The 18782-nt window shown below is 33.2% G+C and overlaps 1 protein-coding gene across 2 annotated transcripts in view; it reads right to left on the bottom strand.

Moving 5' to 3' along the window:
* Nucleotides 1-3880: 3880 nt before the first annotated feature.
* LOC146541641 (homeobox protein aristaless-like) overlaps nucleotides 3881-18782 on the bottom strand; it is a 63173-nt gene continuing 48271 nt past the window's right edge. The window contains exons 1-5 of one of the 2 annotated variants that reach the window (XM_085190163.1): nucleotides 14868-15026; nucleotides 10157-10427; nucleotides 9325-9370; nucleotides 5566-5756; nucleotides 3881-5152 (exon numbers count right to left, since the gene is read on the bottom strand). In XM_085190163.1, the coding sequence (XP_085046289.1) occupies nucleotides 4828-5152; nucleotides 5566-5756; nucleotides 9325-9370; nucleotides 10157-10392 (798 nt within the window). In that variant the 5' untranslated portion in view covers nucleotides 10393-10427; nucleotides 14868-15026 and the 3' untranslated portion in view covers nucleotides 3881-4827. Of the gene's footprint in view, nucleotides 5153-5565; nucleotides 5757-9324; nucleotides 9371-10156; nucleotides 10428-14867; nucleotides 15027-18782 lie in introns of those variants that run through there. The other variant, XM_085190155.1, reaches the window with a different exon arrangement.

Genomic DNA, 18782 nt, shown 5'->3' with positions numbered 1-18782 from the left:
CTGACAACAATCGTAGGGAATTTTACAGATTAAAGAGGAGAGTTCGATTCGAATTCGAACTTCTGCGCGGTGAGTCGTGGGATAAGAAGCTCGAGGGGCTCGCTCCATCGCACCAGGCATTCTGGGCGCTGTCGCGAGCTTTTAGAGTCGATTGTCTCTCGACTATGCCTCCTCTAGTTAGGTCAGATTGTTCAATTGCCGCCGATGACACCGAAAAAGCGGAATGTCTCGCTGACAGTTTAGAGGCTCAATGTACCCCGAGTAGTCAGCCCTGCGATCCGAGCCACATTGCGCGTGTGGATTCCGCGGTCGCAGAATGGGCGCTGACGCCCCCGCAAGGGGAACCGCTCCGCCCGACCTCTGAAGACGAGGTCAAAGTCATCATCAAAAACCTCAAAGATAGGAAGGCCCCGGGGCCCGATAAATTGTCTAATAGAATGTTCAAGTCCCTACCGGCTCAGTTCATATCTCTATTGGTCATTATTTTCAATTCCCTTCTTAAGTCGTGCTCATTCCCCGACGAATGGAAGGAGGCCATAGTCATAGGCATTCCCAAGCCTAATAAGCCGCGGAATATCCCGTCCAGTTATCGACCTATCAGCCTTCTCAGCTGTTTAGGTAAAATTTACGAGAGAATCATTCTCGTTAGACTCTCAGAGGTGGTAGAGGCCGACTCTCTGCTCTGCAATGAGCAATTCGGTTTCAGAAAGAAACATTCCGCCATACATCAAGTCCACCGTGTTGTAGAGCATATAGCTCGATACAACCTTAGGGATCCTTCTCACAGCAATACAGCTGCTATTTTTCTCGATATAGCGAAAGCTTTCGATAAAGTCTGGCATAACGGCTTGATTTACAAGCTGCGCGCCGTTTACGGCTTGCCAGACTGTCTCGTACACATCCTGCGGGACTTTCTCTCGAATAGATACTTTCGCTATAAAGTCGAAGGCACTCTCTCTTCCCCCCGCCTCCTCCGCGCAGGCGTGCCACAAGGCTCTACGCTAAGTCCTATCCTGTACTCGTTGTACTCCAGTGATATCCCGCTCACTCCGGGTGTTCACCTGGCTATGTACGCCGACGATACAGCCCTCTTCACAACCTCGCGTTGTACTATCCTATTAAAAGATCGACTCCAGAAAGCGGCCCGCGCACTCGGTGAGTGGTTCCGCCAATGGAGAATCGAAGTCAATCCCGAGAAGAGTAAAGCAATACTCTTCCCTCTCAATAAAAATATTAGAGTCTCTACCATCCATCTCTTAGACAAACCCATTCCCTGGGAAAAACAGGTCAAATATCTAGGTGTCACTCTAGACTCTAGATTAACTTTCAAACCCCACATTACAAAAGTCTGCAATAAAGCAAAGTACATTCTCAATAGATTATATTATCTCATAAACAAGAATAGTAAAATGTCACTTAGAAATAAGCTGACACTATACAAAGCTTGTATTAGACCTGTCCTTACTTACGCTTGCGTTGCGTTCGCGCACACCAAGCTTGCTCCCTTGCAAAAAGTGCAAAATAAATTCCTGCGTATCGCATCAGGTTCCCCCTGGTACGTGCGTAATGTCGACCTACATAGAGATTTTGAACTGGAATCGATTCACGAGCACTGCAAACGCTTAGCGAAGCGCTACTTTGAGCGCGCAGGCTCGCACGCGAACCCCCTCGTCGCTGAGGCGTGTAATTACACGCCTCACGCGATTCGTAGACGCCCGCGTAGCGTCCTCTTAGACCCCGATGACGCCATTACCGTAGCAAACGGCCCGTACGTAGGTAGGAAACACACTACACACGCACGACACACACACCGTCGTCGCCGGAATCGACGACGTAGTCTAGCTTATCTCACGGCCCGGCGGCGCCTCGGCGCCGTCGGGTCCAGCGGTTAGGGACCGTTAGCTCCCTTAGATTAGTCTAATTTTATCCCCCGGTCGCGGCTTCTGTGTCGCGGCCGGCTTTGCTTAGAATAGGGAAACTCCCAGCCCGCTCGACGACCGCAAGCCGAGGTTCGAGCCCCGCAGGGGGCGCCCTTGCGTCGTCGGCACTCCCCACAGGCAGCCACACAGTGCCTGCATATTTTCAGGGACAGAGTACCCTCTTCCCTACCCACCCGGTGTCGCTGTAAAGGCCAGTAAGGCTAACAGCATTAAAGTCAAGTCCGAAAAAAAAAAAAAAAAAAAAAGAGTCGTTCTTGTGAGACGTTCTTGTGAGTCGTTCTTGGGAGTCCTTCTTGTGAGACGTTCTTGTGAGTCCTTCTTGTGAGACGTTCTTGCGAGACGTTCTTGCTATACATTGAAACAAGATACTGAAACAGGATGTTGAAACAGGATATTGAAACAAGATGTTGATCACTGTATAACGGTCGGTGACTGTCGGCTCTATTCGTGTCTTGTTCCGATTCTATCTTCTTCCTGTTGTGCTCACCGTTGATTGCCGACTGTCTCTGTCTCGCCCGACGCGCACCTCCGTTGCGCGGAGCTAAACGGTAACGAGAGCCGCGAGCCACCGAGCCGTTTTATCTTTATTTACAACAATATTTTTACTATGATTATCACACATTTACATTTATATTTTAATAACTAAAAATCGGATGTTTTTACAATTTATACATATTAAAAGAACATAAAAATATCTATCTATCTATGTATAAAACATTATACTATTTAAGTATTATCTATTATTAAATTACGAAAAATGCTGTTACGATGACGAATTTTACATGAGTTTTTACAATGAAAATTCTCTCTAAAATTAATTACACACATTAGGAATATACAAATCTGTTATTTTGTTACAGAAAACTATGACAAACAATAATTAATAATAAAATTTACTATACGGAAGTTACTATTATATAAAAAGCGATTAATGCGGCAAATCATAGTACAACTATACAAATAAGATATAAAGTCGAAAATTATTATCTAAAACGGAACCCAAATCTATTTATATTTATTATTTAATGTAATTACTTATTTACAAAGGAAAAAACACTATTAATTTAGAAAAGACACTAATAATAACATTCAAAATTACGAGAGTGGTATGACGTCACTTTTTGCCAAACTAAACAGTCTCTAACATGTTGTGACGAGTTCACAGCCGATGATGCGCGTCGGTTGTCGCGAACATTTTTTTTCCCCCGGTTCATCTCTCGTAATACGTTTATTGAAAGTTAATAACCTGTCCGCTTGTTTTGAATGAATTATGCAAATTGGTGGTTGGGTAGTTTCGTGGCTATTAATATGAACGTTCAATTGAATTTGAATGTGTAATATTGATTTTTTGTTTATTAATTAATATATTTAATGTGTTGATTATATGTATGAGTTTTTTTATTTCGTTACGTAGCTGTGATGATTGTGAAAATAAATTAATGTTAATAATAATAATAATAATCAGCTTCACGCTGGATCCGGCACATAGCAGACAAGGACAAGCAATGACAGAGGGTCCCGACTTTCTGCCGAATTCTGGAGACAGTGTGTGTTGAGAGGCAGAACTCAACTTCGCGCTTTGCCTCGACACCAGAACGAAGAAAATGGAAATATAAACGTAAATAAATATTTCACTGCCTCGTGTGGGGATGGTTACAGTCACACGCTTGTGCCGCTGTGTTATAGTTATATTTTTTAAAAGTATTTGTAAAAGAGAAGTTTCTTCCTGGTCAAAATTTACTAAATGCAGTGTTGAATTTCGCCATCCATCTGCAATGTTGGTAATTGAGTTATGATAAACATCACTATCTTCAATCGTTCATCAATAAGACGTATGTCAAAAATACACATATTTTTATATATTTTTTAATCAAATTGTACCTTATTGTCTTTAAAAAATATTTAAATTATTCTAGGGGAATACAATAAAACACACTAACTCATATCAACCATTTATTATGGAACCCTTATAGCATTTAGTTTCAATACTATTACCCTTTTTGTACAGTAACGTATAGACAATGTCTGGTAATTAGATTTTCACAAATATCTCTTTGGTGTTACATATATACATAAATATTATAAACATAGTTTGAACCAAAATTATAAAAAACACAGTAAGTAAGAATTAAATATAAAAAAAAAATAATAAAATTGAATTAATTATTTTTTAACAATACAATTTTTGTTCTCACCGTTTCATAAGAAGTCATTTTTATTTATATATCCTTTTTTATTATGAATTTGATAATTTCTCGTTAGAAATTGATAGGTGCGTAGTACTAACTATAACTGCATTATTTCAATATTACATACATATTTAATGGAATGTATTTACTTACGTATAAAGCATAATTTTTAATACACTATGAATTAGATCTATTTGTGCAGGTATAATTTACTTAGTTATTGTCATAAGTATTTTTATATGAAAATAAATATTTGTGAATTGTTCATTTTGTGTACATGATTCTTAAATCTTAAAAATAAAATGTAAAAATACTCTATAGGTAATTTTCATACAATAAATAACAATAGATATAAATTGGACGGATGAATTATTAATAATAATTACACACTAATTGTATTTTTTTACTTATATTAACGTAATAATACAAAGGCATCGTCTAACTACACTGTCATATCATAGAGCGTTAGTATAAAGTAAATTTAAAAATGAATAAAAAAAAATATTTTATCTAGTTTTTTCAATAGAATATTGAATTAATTAGAGGAATAAAAAAATTGTCTAACAAAATTGAGATACCTTAGTTTGATCAACTTATCATGTGATAAATATATCACAGCTAAATAATAATTTAAGTAGCGTCAATGATATGACCTTTCTTTCATACAATTCAAACACCATTATCTAACTTCATCTAGTTCAACTAATAAGATCTGTGTGATGTCTTTGCCTTAGCATTTCCAGCCTAAGTTCGTGTTCCCTCGCAGCCATTCTTAAAGCAGCTATGCTCGAACTTCTTCTTTCAACTTCCGGTCCTTGCTGACTTGGGGGGGATTCACTTCCGGGGGATATAGGTGGTGATACTGGTGGAGGGTCGGGGGACTGTCGAGGCGGTGCTGCCAGTCCAGCAAGCAAAGTGTGAAATGGAGGTGTGTTAGTAGAATATATTGGGGCGGAGAACAAAGGTGGTCGAGATAGTGGTGCTCCGAGGTATTGAGCGCCTAGAACTGGTGAAGTGCCGTATCTATGAATAAAGTAATATGAATTAATGAAAGTTCATATAATTATGTTACTGTAACCGCGACGGTTGGTTCGATTCTCACTCGAGTGAATTAATTATTTTAATTTTCTCGCTCTGGACAAAGTGTGGCGTAGAGTTCCGTCATTCAAGACCCAAAGTCTCGGAAATTCCACATACTTCGACTTTTGCAGTACAATTGAAACTTAGTTACATAAGAATTAACTGGTTCTCCACTTTTTAAAAAAGAGCCGTGCTTGGTTCAATTCGATCAAGAGAATCTAGGGATATATCCAGTTAACCTAACATTATTTAACAATGAGACATAACGTACGAAATCTTTGTTTATAGTAAAGGTATAGGAACGTTTGTGTATATTACATGATATCTCATAATATTGCTTGAAATTATAAACTCACCTAAACGAGGCGAGGGCGTTTGCATCAAAGGGCTTTCTAAAACCAAATCCTAGTTGTGAGAAAGGATTGGGCATTGAAGCTACCACGGAGGGTGGGGGACCTCCTCCCCCTAAATAAGGGTTGTACGGGTGCGCTTGAGGTCCAACCTTCTCTTGTTTACGCCATTTTGCACGACGGTTTTGAAACCAAACCTGTAAAGAAAAAGAGCGTCTTTTATTTGGTAATTAGGGATCGTATTTAGCTGTTACTGATTCTCTTTTATTATAATAATTAAGACTTATTAATGTACACAAATTGACTTGCTGTTGAAGCCAAAAAATGGAATACAACAAAATTTGTTATATTTTTGTTAATAATTACCTAAATTGGTGTGTCAATATTATTGAGGTAACAAATTGTATAACATAAATGTTATAATAATTTCCTATTTCCATATACAAATTCGAGAAAAAGACAGACAGATTTATAGATATTAACAAAGAAATTAACATTTATTTCTTAATTCAGCAAGAATTAAAGATTCGTCGAAAGATATTTTATTCATATCGCTAGCTTGCTCAATAAAGTGTATTCGATATATCGAGATCTGCACTAATATGGATTGATTTAGTTCGTTGTCGAGGCGCCCCGTTGACTGGTTGCCGTCGTAACGACTGCCACATACGCAAAAAAATAATATCTATTTTAATTAATTGCATACTTGGTTGACAATCATAATGAATACTTAATGAATGTCTGCTTTTGTTTTTCTAATTTTAATGACGGAGAACTCTCTGCTTTTTAAATAGCATTTAATCATGGTATTGGTTAAAAGTGAAGTTAATTATACATTTTTCCTTATGGATGAATAATAATATAATCTCCAATCAATTGAAATTATTTGTTTTATAAAAAAACAATTAGTTGCTTTGAATTATTAATTGAAATATTTTTTTCATGGTTTCATTTTGGTTTTTAAATTTCCGAACAAACTGTTTAATAAAACAAATTAATTGCATATTAATAAAAATAATACCTCACATTATTTTTTATTTCTGTACATGTAATTTAATATAATTGCATACATATTATAGCAAGCATTATATGTTTTTAATTTTCCCTTTCTTGGTACATTTTAAATACAATGTAAAAAATACATCATGTTCCATATTATCATGTGGGTTTCCCCAAGTACGCCATTATAATAATCACAGTAATTGGCTGTTTTGTTTATTATATTTTTTATTGAAAATATTTTAATTCAATAATTTATGTTCAATAGTCGAATGTTTTAATACAGTTAAGAGCATAATATTTTTCCAGCTTCAAGCTGTACATATCCCGCACATAGCAGGAGAGACAGAGGAAACCTAGTGATAAGATATTCCGTTCCCCATTTTTTTGACTCGACACCAGAGCGATAAAAATATTAAATATTTAATTTCCCCGAGTGAGGATCGAATCCCATTCCCATTATTGAAAATATATACTAAGTAATCAAAAAATAGAATAATTGATTATTCAATGAAAACCATAGAGGCAATCTAAATTGTTGGCATACAATACAAGATTTTGGCAAATCTCAAAACACACACAAAAAACGTGTTCGACCCGTCCACCTTGATGGCGGACAAAAAATTACACTGATTGATTTATTTCTCGTATAGGTTCAATATTTAAACGTTAAATATTTATGAGAGCCATAAGGAGACGAGCCTCGGTCATTATGTAAACTGATATTTTTATGGTAATTTTAATTAATTCTCTTATGATAAATGCGGATAACTAAAAAGCAGTTTCTATAAATGTCTCGGTTACTGTGCTGGTGCAAAAAATACTTTTATATTGACATTTTAACTGCGCGTGTGTAAGAATAAAAAAGATACTTTTGCTATATTTATAACAAAAAACTAAAGCTAAATCTCTATATTTCAATTAAATAATTTTATTCTAAATGATGGTTTTGTTCAGTATTTGGATTGTATTTTGAATTGGAAGAATTTAAAAAAAAAAACAGTCGTGGCGAAGGAATACAAGTGTTTGAGTGTTAAGTAAAATTTTGGAATTTGATAATTTATAGCGATTCATCAAATTTTGACGGATAATTAAACAAAAAAAAGGCAAATCTATCTAAATATTCATCACATTTGTGAATCTTACATATTATATTGTTTATAAACGATAACTTCTCTTAGTGTATAGGTATATGTAAATTCCAGAGCTGGCGCTAAAATGACTTATACATTTTTTATCGTTATTTTATTCTATTTTTCTGTTATATCCGCAATTCAACAATGACCTTATTTAAAGAACTATAATTTACCACGTGTTAATGTGTTTTTAATATTTTTTTTGTATATAGGTATTTACGTAATACGCTAACAATGTGTAAATTGACTTTTAGGTAAAGAAAGAGTTCTCTTTCTTATATCTTTGATATTCAAGATTATATTATTAAGATAGCGGAATTTAACGCAGCCGTATATTTAACTATATTGAACAAGCGCTTACATCTCAAACATTATGATGGCAAAAACACGAGCTATCAACTCTAAAGGCTTTCTCGAAATATAGTAGCAAAAAATATAACTTCTTAAAGCTTCTCGCTGTTTCCCGCATATAGCAGGGTGGCAGAGGAAACCTAGTGTTAAGACACATCGTTCCCCATTTTCTGTCGAATTTATCGAGGCACTACGTGCTAAGTGGCGAAACTCAACGAAGGGATTTTGCCTTGGTCAAAATATTAACAAATAGATAACAATTCATTCCCAGTGGGGATCGATCCCACAACCGTCGTGGTACACTCACACCCATGTGCCAGTCCATCAAGTAATATATTTTAAACATTAAGTGTTTTATTATCATTTAAAGATATTTTTTAGACTTCGTTGTACAGAAGTAATGCGATAAATTGTCGTATCGAACTTAATTAAGTTGTTCCAAAAATAGCGTCAATTCAACGGCATGGCTCGGACCGCTTTATCGGTGCACCGCGCACGCCTAATTTGTATTCTCATAATTATTTGCGAGTAACTCGCGACTACAAGTGAATCGCTTGAGAGAGTTTATTTGAAAGAAAAATTAAATAAGTTGGTAAGTGAGGCCTCCAGAATTTGGTGGAAAATGGGGAAAGGAGAGTCGTAACACTAGTACTCCAGGTTCCCTATCCCAACTCTGCTGTAACTGAACAACTGAACAACAACTGAATTTTCTTAGGGTATTCATTAGTTTATTACCGACATCAAAATAATTTTCATATATTAAAAATTTATTATTATGGATGAAAAAATACAAAAATATATAAAATGTTATAAGAAAAAGTTAACATTTCATATTAAATTTAATTGTGTTATATAAACAAACACTTAAGATATCATGATTGAGAACTTTCTTTAGAATATTATTTATAAAAAGATAACATAATGTATAGACAGTCACCTAACAACAACAACAAACAACAATTGTCCGATTATTAAAATTCCATATCAGTTAATATCCATACACTTTAAATTATTGATGAATATAAAAATTTCGTAAAGTCATTTTTTCATACCGAATCCCACAAAAACACATTCAATCAAAGAAAATTAATACAAAAGAAACACATAAATAAGTACACATTCCAATGGGTGTAATTTAACCGTAATTTTGCAAATTACATGGAGTTAAATTTGTATCGGAGTCGATTAATCACTATAATCAATGTGTTGTACGTGTAATTGCTAATTAGTTAAATTGCGAGTACTTCGTGACGCAAATATTTTAATTTCGCTATAATACCTGTATTCTGGCTTCCGTTAATCCGATTTTCATTGCCAACTCCTCTCTGAAACAAATGAATTAATGTGCAATTACTAAAAATATGTAATTTAAGGTGATGGGAATATGTCGGGAGATTTTACGTGATGGCTATGTGGTTTTCGTTTTTTTTTTTCGGTTTTTAAACTTTAACTTACTAACTAAGTTTCTTAAACTGGTTAGAAATATTTATTCATGGTTCATAGTGAGAAGACACTTCGTTGTTCTCTTTTCGTTCGAATTCGGGACATTGCGTGTGGCGTGGCGAATTCCAACGCTTTGTCTTACTAGAGCAAGGAAATGAAAATAGTTCATTCCCCAGAGTGAGGTTCGAACCCACAACCATCGTGTTCACAGTTTGCTACTTCCCTGTTCCACTGCACCTCTGTGGCTTCGATTGAAAGAAGTTGAGACCTGATTTCTTTGTCTTTTTTAGGGTCCCGTACCTCAAAAACAAAAAAGAAACAGAATCCTTACAGGATCACTGTGTTCTTCGTCTGTCGAGACTATTTATACCAAGATCGCATGGGTTGATCAGTAGATGACCAAGAATTCATGTGTAATATAGACAAATTGCAATAAGGTATAGTCTACCTTATAGCTCGTTGAATTCCAATTCACGATACCTCTATTGCATGTAAACTATGTTACCACGGCCTCCGGATCAACGTTTTTAATCATAATTTTTTACTTCCTTTCTGTTACCAAGATGAATAATACATGTTTGGATAAGCTATCAATTAATAGATAAAAACATCTATAATTCTATACCTATATGTAAGCGTATGAAGTTAGGAATAATTGTATTGCTCACCTTGTAAATACATCGGGATAATGTGTTCTCGAGAAAGCTTTTTCTAGTTCCTCCAGCTGAAAACTTGTAAATGTTGTTCTGTATCTTCTCTGCTTTCTTTTTGGAGTAAATTCATCTGCATCATCACTATCCGCTGACCCTGGAGGAGGTCTCTCGGAGGCTGGAGACTGATCAGCATGAGACAGCTCAGGAGTTGTTCTAGGAGAATCGTCCTTTGGAACTTCTGATATTCCCATACTGCTATATTTATAGGCGTCTTGGTGATAATAATCTGCAAAGAAAATTATGTCATGATTTTTTTTTCCTAGGTGGAGTTTATTGCGTGATGAAAATAAAATAGATTCAGTAATATTTTTTTGAATATTTTATATTTAAATTAATTAGTTTCATAATGAATGGGGTCAGGGATGTATATTAAGCCCATTATTAAATCTTACATTTAAATTGTTAATGTTATTGGTAATCGCATCTCATTGGGAATCAATAATTTAATTTTTTTTACAATCTTTAGGATTCCGTATAGTGGCATCTGCTTTATTCGGTTATAAATAAATTGCAACTAGCACAATTTTAGTTTTTACGTGTAGCTATAACGCGGTGGTGGTTGTTAAGTATTTTATAATTACATACATATATTTCTCTTTTTTAGCTTTATGCTTTACCTCGCAAATAGCAGAGTAGGCAAAGGGAACGTGGGAACCTGGTGTTAAGATACTCCAGTTCACATTAAGTCGTTTCAGTTTGCGTATTAAGTGACGAAATTTTATGACGCGCTCTCCTTACGAGAGATAAGAAATAATAGAAAAGAAGGCATAGTTATAACAGTTACTTCTTCTAATCTGTTTACAGATCCCCTTTTTTAAGTTTTGCACAGAACCTAAGAAATAAATAAACGAGAGGATTAAATTGCAGTTACAAGTTCAATTAACTTATAAAATACCAGTAATTGGGATTAATTTGATTATTTATAATTTGCGTGTCAGTAGGCACGAAATGTAATTAATAACAGTAAGTTCTTGTAATAAAATACCGTTCTCAATAAGAAAATCTAGACACGAAAGTATAATTTAGTCGATGATATTAAAATACATATAAATGGATATTATGAATTTAAATAGAGGCCAGATCGTGTGAATGTAAACGCGACACAGGTTGTAGGTTCGATTCCCACTCGAGGAAAGGGGATATTTAACATTTTTATTTATTATTTATCAAATATTTAATTTCCTGCTTCACGCCGTATCCCACATACAGTGCAGTAGGAAGAGGGAACTTTGTGCTAAAACACTCCGTTCCCCACTTTCCGCCGAATTTTTGGGGCATTACTTGCCGAGTGGCAGAACTAGACGTCTTGTTATTCCATAGCGAAGAAATGAGAATATTAATAAATAAAAAATAATTCATTTCTCCGAATGGGGATCGAACCCACAACCGTCACGTTTACGGTCAAACGCTTATGCCACTTCGCCACGACGGCCTTAAAACGGGAAGTATTTTTTTAAATCCAATGCTAACTGTACAGAAACAAAAAGGTTTCGTTTTTCTTTGTCAGCACGTTACCTATACGTTTTACTCACTCGCCATGACCTCAGTTCTTGTAATCAATTTATGAGTTAATGTTATTAATTTAATTACGGTCTTATTATGGTGTTGGTGTAATTGGTTTGCCATTACGTCGCCTTCTAGAAACTAAGGCGCGTGTTACATTGGTTGTTTTAGAAATGGAAATATATATATATATTTTTTAATTTATATTTCCATTTCTTCGCACTGGTGTCGAGGTTAAGTACGGCGTAGAGTTCCGCCACGCATCACGCGATGCCTGCAGAATTCGGCTTAAAGTGGGGAACGAAGTGTTAACCTACTCTGCTGTGTGCGGGAGACAGCAAATATGGTGTTAGATGCTAATATTAAACATAGATAGATAAATACTAAGTTCTATTTATTTGTAACAAGCCATTATATTATTTTTTTTTAGTTCATTAATATTTTTTTAGTTATTTTATTACTTTAATTTTCATAACTTTCATTGTTCTTATCATATTTAGTTATATGTTTTATATTAGCACAATAATTTAAAAAAAGACAGATTTATTCTATCTGTTAAACAAATTTACATTAATATTAAAATATCTCCATACATTACATTCATATCTTATTTTTTAATCATATTACACTAATTTTATATGTTGTGGATACATGAATCATACAGCACTGTTCCTATTATTAATTAAGATTAACTTAGATAAACAAGATTTTGATAAAAAATATTACTTTATCATTTTGATTAGTTAACGCGAATAAAAATAATACGTGTTTACGTATATATATTAGGTATTATAAATGTATTGAAGACTTCTTTAATACTTGATACCAAAGTAGTTATATCAAAAACTATTTAGATTTGTTGCGGCCTTCCGCGATAAGAATATAAATTATTGAGTAATGTTGGAATTTCCGTACTTCTAGTGTATGGAGATAAGGGTGTTAGTTGTGGAAATTGGAGAATAACCTAATATATGTACAAACCTAAGAAATATAAGGAAATTATTAAAATATTAATCTACACTCAGAAAAAAAAACATACTTTTTAGAAAACATATAAAAAATAGAACGTAGCGGAATTTAAACCCGCGCCTCTGGGAAACCGTCCAACCGCTCTGACCAACCAATCCATATGTTCTCAGAAAACTCACTCAACTCAGAGAAAACCATACTAAATCAGCTTAGAATGTTCATAAAAAATAATAAACTTATTAATTCATCTGATTGACGCAATGTGAACTGGCCCTAACAAAAATCTTTAAAAAAAAAGTAAGACATGAGAATAATTGAGCATTTTTTTTTATTCAATGAATGTATATTTAACGTTTACATCTTATCAATACATGATAAATCATACGTTATGTCTCCATTGTTCCGTGGTGGAAGCCGGCGCGGTGTGACGGTGCCAACTGCTTTATACGGACGATTGCACAGTGGAGTATTAGCGTGTACTTATCTATGCTTACATACATACATAGCTTCACGTTTTATCCCTAGTGTGCTATTCAGAGGGAACGGAACGCCAAACGCTACGGTACCTCTTTCGCCTCGTCCACAGTTATCAACCTCCTCATAGGCATGGCTCCGGGGGGTCATCATACTTTTTACACGACCTTACTCCAGTATCTTTGATACTGTGTTTTCGAAGGTCATCCGATGTCTCCCTCTACCTCTCTTGCCACTCACTTTTCCGTCATAAATCTTTTTTGCCATTCTTTCATCACTCATTCGTTCGACGTGCCTAAACCAGCTGAGCACGTTCTTTATTCTCACCGTGATATCCTCGCTAGTACCTGCTATTTATTCTCTGTATACCTAACTTGCTATAATTATTGTAAATTACTTGAAATTCAAATTCATATTGTTAATTAAATAATATGTTTATAGCTGTTTGTTTGACTTTTATTACTACCCTATTGTTATTAAAACTTAGCTATGATGCTTGTTTTAGTTGAACTAGAAAGGCTATATTTTATAATACAAATTTTCATAGTTATCAGGCAAATTTAATTATGTTACCATGGTTACTACTCAATTTGTTATTTTAAAAAAATGTATGCGGATAATTCCAAATAAAAATTCCCACTGGTTGGAACGTCTTTTGTGCGTTTGTGTATTAGTTAAGTGAAGAAACACCAATAATTGTTTTTTTTCAACAATCATCTAAGTGCATTTAAAACTCACGTGCTCGTAATTTCTTGAAATTATCAGTTATATTTAATTTATAGATACAGCTGAGACGGCAAATTCTATAAAAAGATGGAAATTTACACTTTCAATATTAATTTTTTTACGTGTTTTAGTAATTATTAAAAAAAAAACAGTATGGCTATAGCTTTACTCTATTTTTGCTCTGACCTTTTAGTATAAAGTATGATTATAGTACAGTATTTTCTTTATTTACGACTGCTAGCTAAGTTCAACTTTACGCGTGCATGATTACGATTCTATATGAAATTACTACTATGATCAAATATATCGCATGAATAGGTTAATACTGTATTATTTGAATTATTTAATATTAAGTAACTACTTGTTAATGTTGCGTTTTAATTTAATTAGGTAGGTATGTTAGTTTAAAAAATATATTTTTTTCTATTAACTTCACACCTTTGTCTTGAAATGACAAAAAAGTTTTGAAGTAAGTTAATAAGTGTGGAGTTGTTTGATCATGGACTTTAGCTTTGAACAGACTTTTGTTTCAGTGTTTATTTTTTATTAGTATAATTTTTGGAATGGGCAGAGGCCACATGACCCCCTATTCCTGTACGCCCATGATTGGGCCTAGAACAAAGTTAAATTAACTATAACCAACTAATTTCGTGATTGAGTTGCGAGGTATAGACACGTAATATTATGATAATTGATAAAAAAAGATGAAAATGAATCATAATTCATAACCAATGAGCCCATCGTAACGTACAGGTACATAAGTGTTGGATAGTCGATCGTCAACTCCTAAATGGTCGAAAATTGACGACAACATAAACTTAACCACATATCTTTCCCTTATTTTTCATAACGCTTGAGAAGCGTTAATAACTTAAATATTTTAAGCAGAAGTCAACTAAAGCTGTATCTAACTCCAATTATAAAAAAAAAACTTAATCAATAACAAAAAAATCAACATCAATAGATATAAAAATAATTATTTACAAACACTTACAAAACACTATTATTCCGTAAACTACGATAAAATAAACACTTAGCACTCTGTCACACTAACCACTCGTACGGGTTTTTCATTAAGAATGACTTAGACGCTCATTCATAGTTATCAAAGGAACGCTGTTTAGATAATGCAACTTCCTTTGCAGTACTATTTTATCAATTTGGATTAATCAATTTATAAACTGTAATAATATTTGAATTATTGATAGATATAACATATCTATTATATATATCTAATTCTAATATAGATAACTTAGTTATTGTTGCTGTATAATCTGTATGATATCTATCTTTTGATATCTTTTATGTTTGGGTAATGATGAGTCTTGTGACTCAATCTTTTAATAATACTCACTTATATTATGCCGTTCCCCTATTTCTCTTTATTTGGTTCATGGTAGTTTAGTTTATAACATAGATATTTAAACTGTATGTAGTTATTACTTGTTGCCAATATTTTTAATTATCTTTGAGCATAATCCTGTCTCAAAATCCATATATATTTAACGGCAGCTACCACATACCTTTTCAAAGAAAACAATGAAAGGCAAAAACATATTACGAATCTTAAAAAAAAATTATACAATCGAATGAACTAAAAATTCTTACCAATATGTAGGTAAATTATATTCACGTTTTAGAACGAAGTTAGAATTTATAAGTACAATATGGAATTTCCTGTGTCCTCGATTAAGATAAAACGTGAGTGATATCTCTAATAACATTTATTAGATTTCTTTATTATATACAAAGTACATAATTTAATTAGCGTAATCAACGAAAACGATAGCTGTAGTAATAATTATCTTGATATAATACATACCTAACTGTAAGATAAATTAAAATTTATATGTGTTTTATACAGTTTTCAAAATAGTAAAGAACAAAGAAATTAGGTAATCTTTCCAGTAAGTTACCAATATTTTCTTTTTTCTTTTAGATGAGAATTGTTCTTTAGATTGCTCTCACTCTCACCTATAAATTCGGAAGGTGAAAAATTATAACATTTGCATACGAGCTCCTTTTAATGGTTTTCGGGGGTCATCTGGTCGGAGGCTTGTCTTCGCCCGCCAAGTATTAAATTTGAGACTATTGAAAGAAAAATACAGTACTCTCATTTATTACAGCTTTTAGCTTCATCTTGCACCGCAGGACACCTAGAGGAAGGATATTCTGTTCTCCACTTACGCCATGACTGGGATAGTCATAGCCTGTTGAGTGGTAATGAGGGGAAATTAAAATCCCATCAAATGCCATCGAGTGGGGATCAAACCCACATCCATCAGTTTTATAGACTGGTCCTATCTCACAAAGTTAGACCCACAAACAATATAAATAATTATATCCAATGTGTAATTATATCCAATTTTCCTTATGAATAATTATGTCAAGTTAAATAAATGCACAAGTGTTTCATGAATCGTTATGAATCATATTCATGACTAATTAAATTATGTGAGCAACAGTGATTCATTCTCCATTGACTGTTTACGTATGATTTATTTCTAGTTTGTTTTAGTGATGAAAATTTTATGATAGAGTTTAAGCTTAATAAAACGTTTGTATTGTTTACTGGACTTCTAGAGTTCAATGTAGAAGGATGACTTGAAAAATTATAATTGCTGTGTAAACGCTGTAATATCTTAATCTTTTTATTTGTTTTACGGTTCCGTAATTCCGTATGTAGGTACGTCTCAATGGAATGGATTATACTAAAACTAAATTTGTGCTGTGGTGTAATGATTAGGCGAATATTTTATACCTATGTTACAAATACCTGTATTTTAGATAAAGTACTTTAAATTTAATAATTATTTAATTTCTTTTAGACACATCAATTATTTTTATCTCAATGATTCCGCGAAAGTATCAGAAAAATTAATAAAAATAAATTATAGATATATTTTGTAATGCACCTTATCATAATTAATATTTATTTGATAACTTAAATATTACAGTATTAATGTGTAATCTCATTAATCATAATTAAGTAAGGGTAGATTTTGTTTAGCAAAGTTAAAAAAAAAATGCCTGGTAATGTTGACATATAATTTTAATTTGCATGATTGTGTGTATTATATTAAAAAATTATAGGATTATAAAAGATTCGCATTTGTTTTCTTTATGTAATTAAATAATATCACTACATATGAACTAAATAAAATATTTAACCTATTTTTTCGACTTAACAGCATTAAGTTTAGCATGAGAACCTAGTGTCAAGACACTCAGTTTTCCACTTTTTTCTGAATTCCAGATACTTTCTGTGTTACTTTTATTTTCTCGTCTAACGAGCTAGCGCCATGATTGGCGTAAAAGCAAAAGGAACGAAAGTAGGGAAGTTGTGTAATGTCTCGAAAATTAGGCGATGCATGGGAAACGGAGTGTCTTAACACTAGGTTCCCTCTGTCTACCTGGGATACAGCGTTAAGCTGAAAAATATATAAACGTTACCAATATAATTAACGTTTAGGAATGCAGCTCTTGGAAAGAAATGAAATTATAACTTTTTTCATAATAACTTTTTTTCTTTCCAGGAAAACAAAGTTAAGTTTTTTATAATGTTAACTACAAATTATAAGTTATAATAATTTAACATTGAACTTAACCCACGTTAAGTGGATTATGTTCTTTGAAGTAACTACCTATAATCTTATAATAATTACTGATATTCTGGGAAACACAATGATAAATTGTTTTATAAATAATATATTTGTTTATAATGATTTAAATAAATCTTATTAACATTAGTTATAAACACAAGTTAACTAGATTTTAATATCTTGCTTCGTAATAGTTTATATTTATATATAGTGACACCATCAAATACTTAATAGCTGACTGTGTATCAGGAGTTCGAATCCTGCTTGGAGGAAATTCACATATAAAATATTTTTATTTTATTCCTAATCAATATATTTCGAGATTTTGGTGGGTTAAAAGTGACACAGAGTTGTTGTTGCTATAAGTTTTTTCGCATAGAAACCATATAAATAAAATAGAGGAAAAGAATTTACTAAGTAACGTTATATTTATAAACAAGGGGTTGGCTGTAGGTTCGATTCCCATTCGGAGAAATGAATTATTTTTGCTTTTTCACTCTGGCAATGTGCCAAAGGCATTAAGTTCCATCTCTCAACACCCAATGTGTCGAAAACTGGGCAGCAGTGGGAAACGAAGTGTATACACTAACTTAATAATATCTAATAATTTATTATTAGTTTTACCTTAGAGGTAAATCTTTTTGATGATGATTATAAAAATTACCATTTATTGCAAATAATTTCCCTATAATTTATGTTATGGGTTTTACACCGAAATGTATTAACATAGATGTTGCCACAGCCATTAAATTCCGTCCACAGTTTTATCGTTTTGAAGTTATTAATAGTAGTTTTAATTAGTTTAATTAGAATTTTAACTTTTATCGCAGGTAAAGTTCATTTGTGTAAAATAAATTTAAATTCATTAATAGATAATGTTTATTTGAATGCTATTTAGTTGCTCTGAGATAGCTAAGTTGAAGGTTCGATTCCCGCTTAAGCCAATCGAAAGAAAAGATATAATGAATTACTTATATCAAAACGATTTATGAGATGTAATATCTGAACTTTTAAATATAATAAATATCTGGAATATCTGGACTATCTTGAAAGATGGACTATTCAACACATAAATAATTTTTCAATTTAATCCAACAGTTCTTGCCTTTACTAGAGCAAACTCTACCGTTACTACTATACTGTTAGGTGTAGAAATACATGCATATATTACAACAATACTTGTAAAATATTTTGTTATTTTATTTTAATCTCACGATCTTATGGCATATAGAGCTATAAAGAGCCTCTCAGTCGTGGCGGAGGGTCACAAAGTGTGATAAACGCGACAGGTTATGGGTTCGATTCCC

The sequence above is a fragment of the Heliconius melpomene genome, chromosome 1 (assembly GCF_056956725.1).
Source record: "Heliconius melpomene rosina isolate 202511_hmr_F chromosome 1, ASM5695672v1, whole genome shotgun sequence".
NCBI classification, from domain to species: Eukaryota; Metazoa; Arthropoda; class Insecta; order Lepidoptera; family Nymphalidae; genus Heliconius; species Heliconius melpomene.
This window is presented reverse-complemented; position numbering and strand designations above follow the sequence as displayed.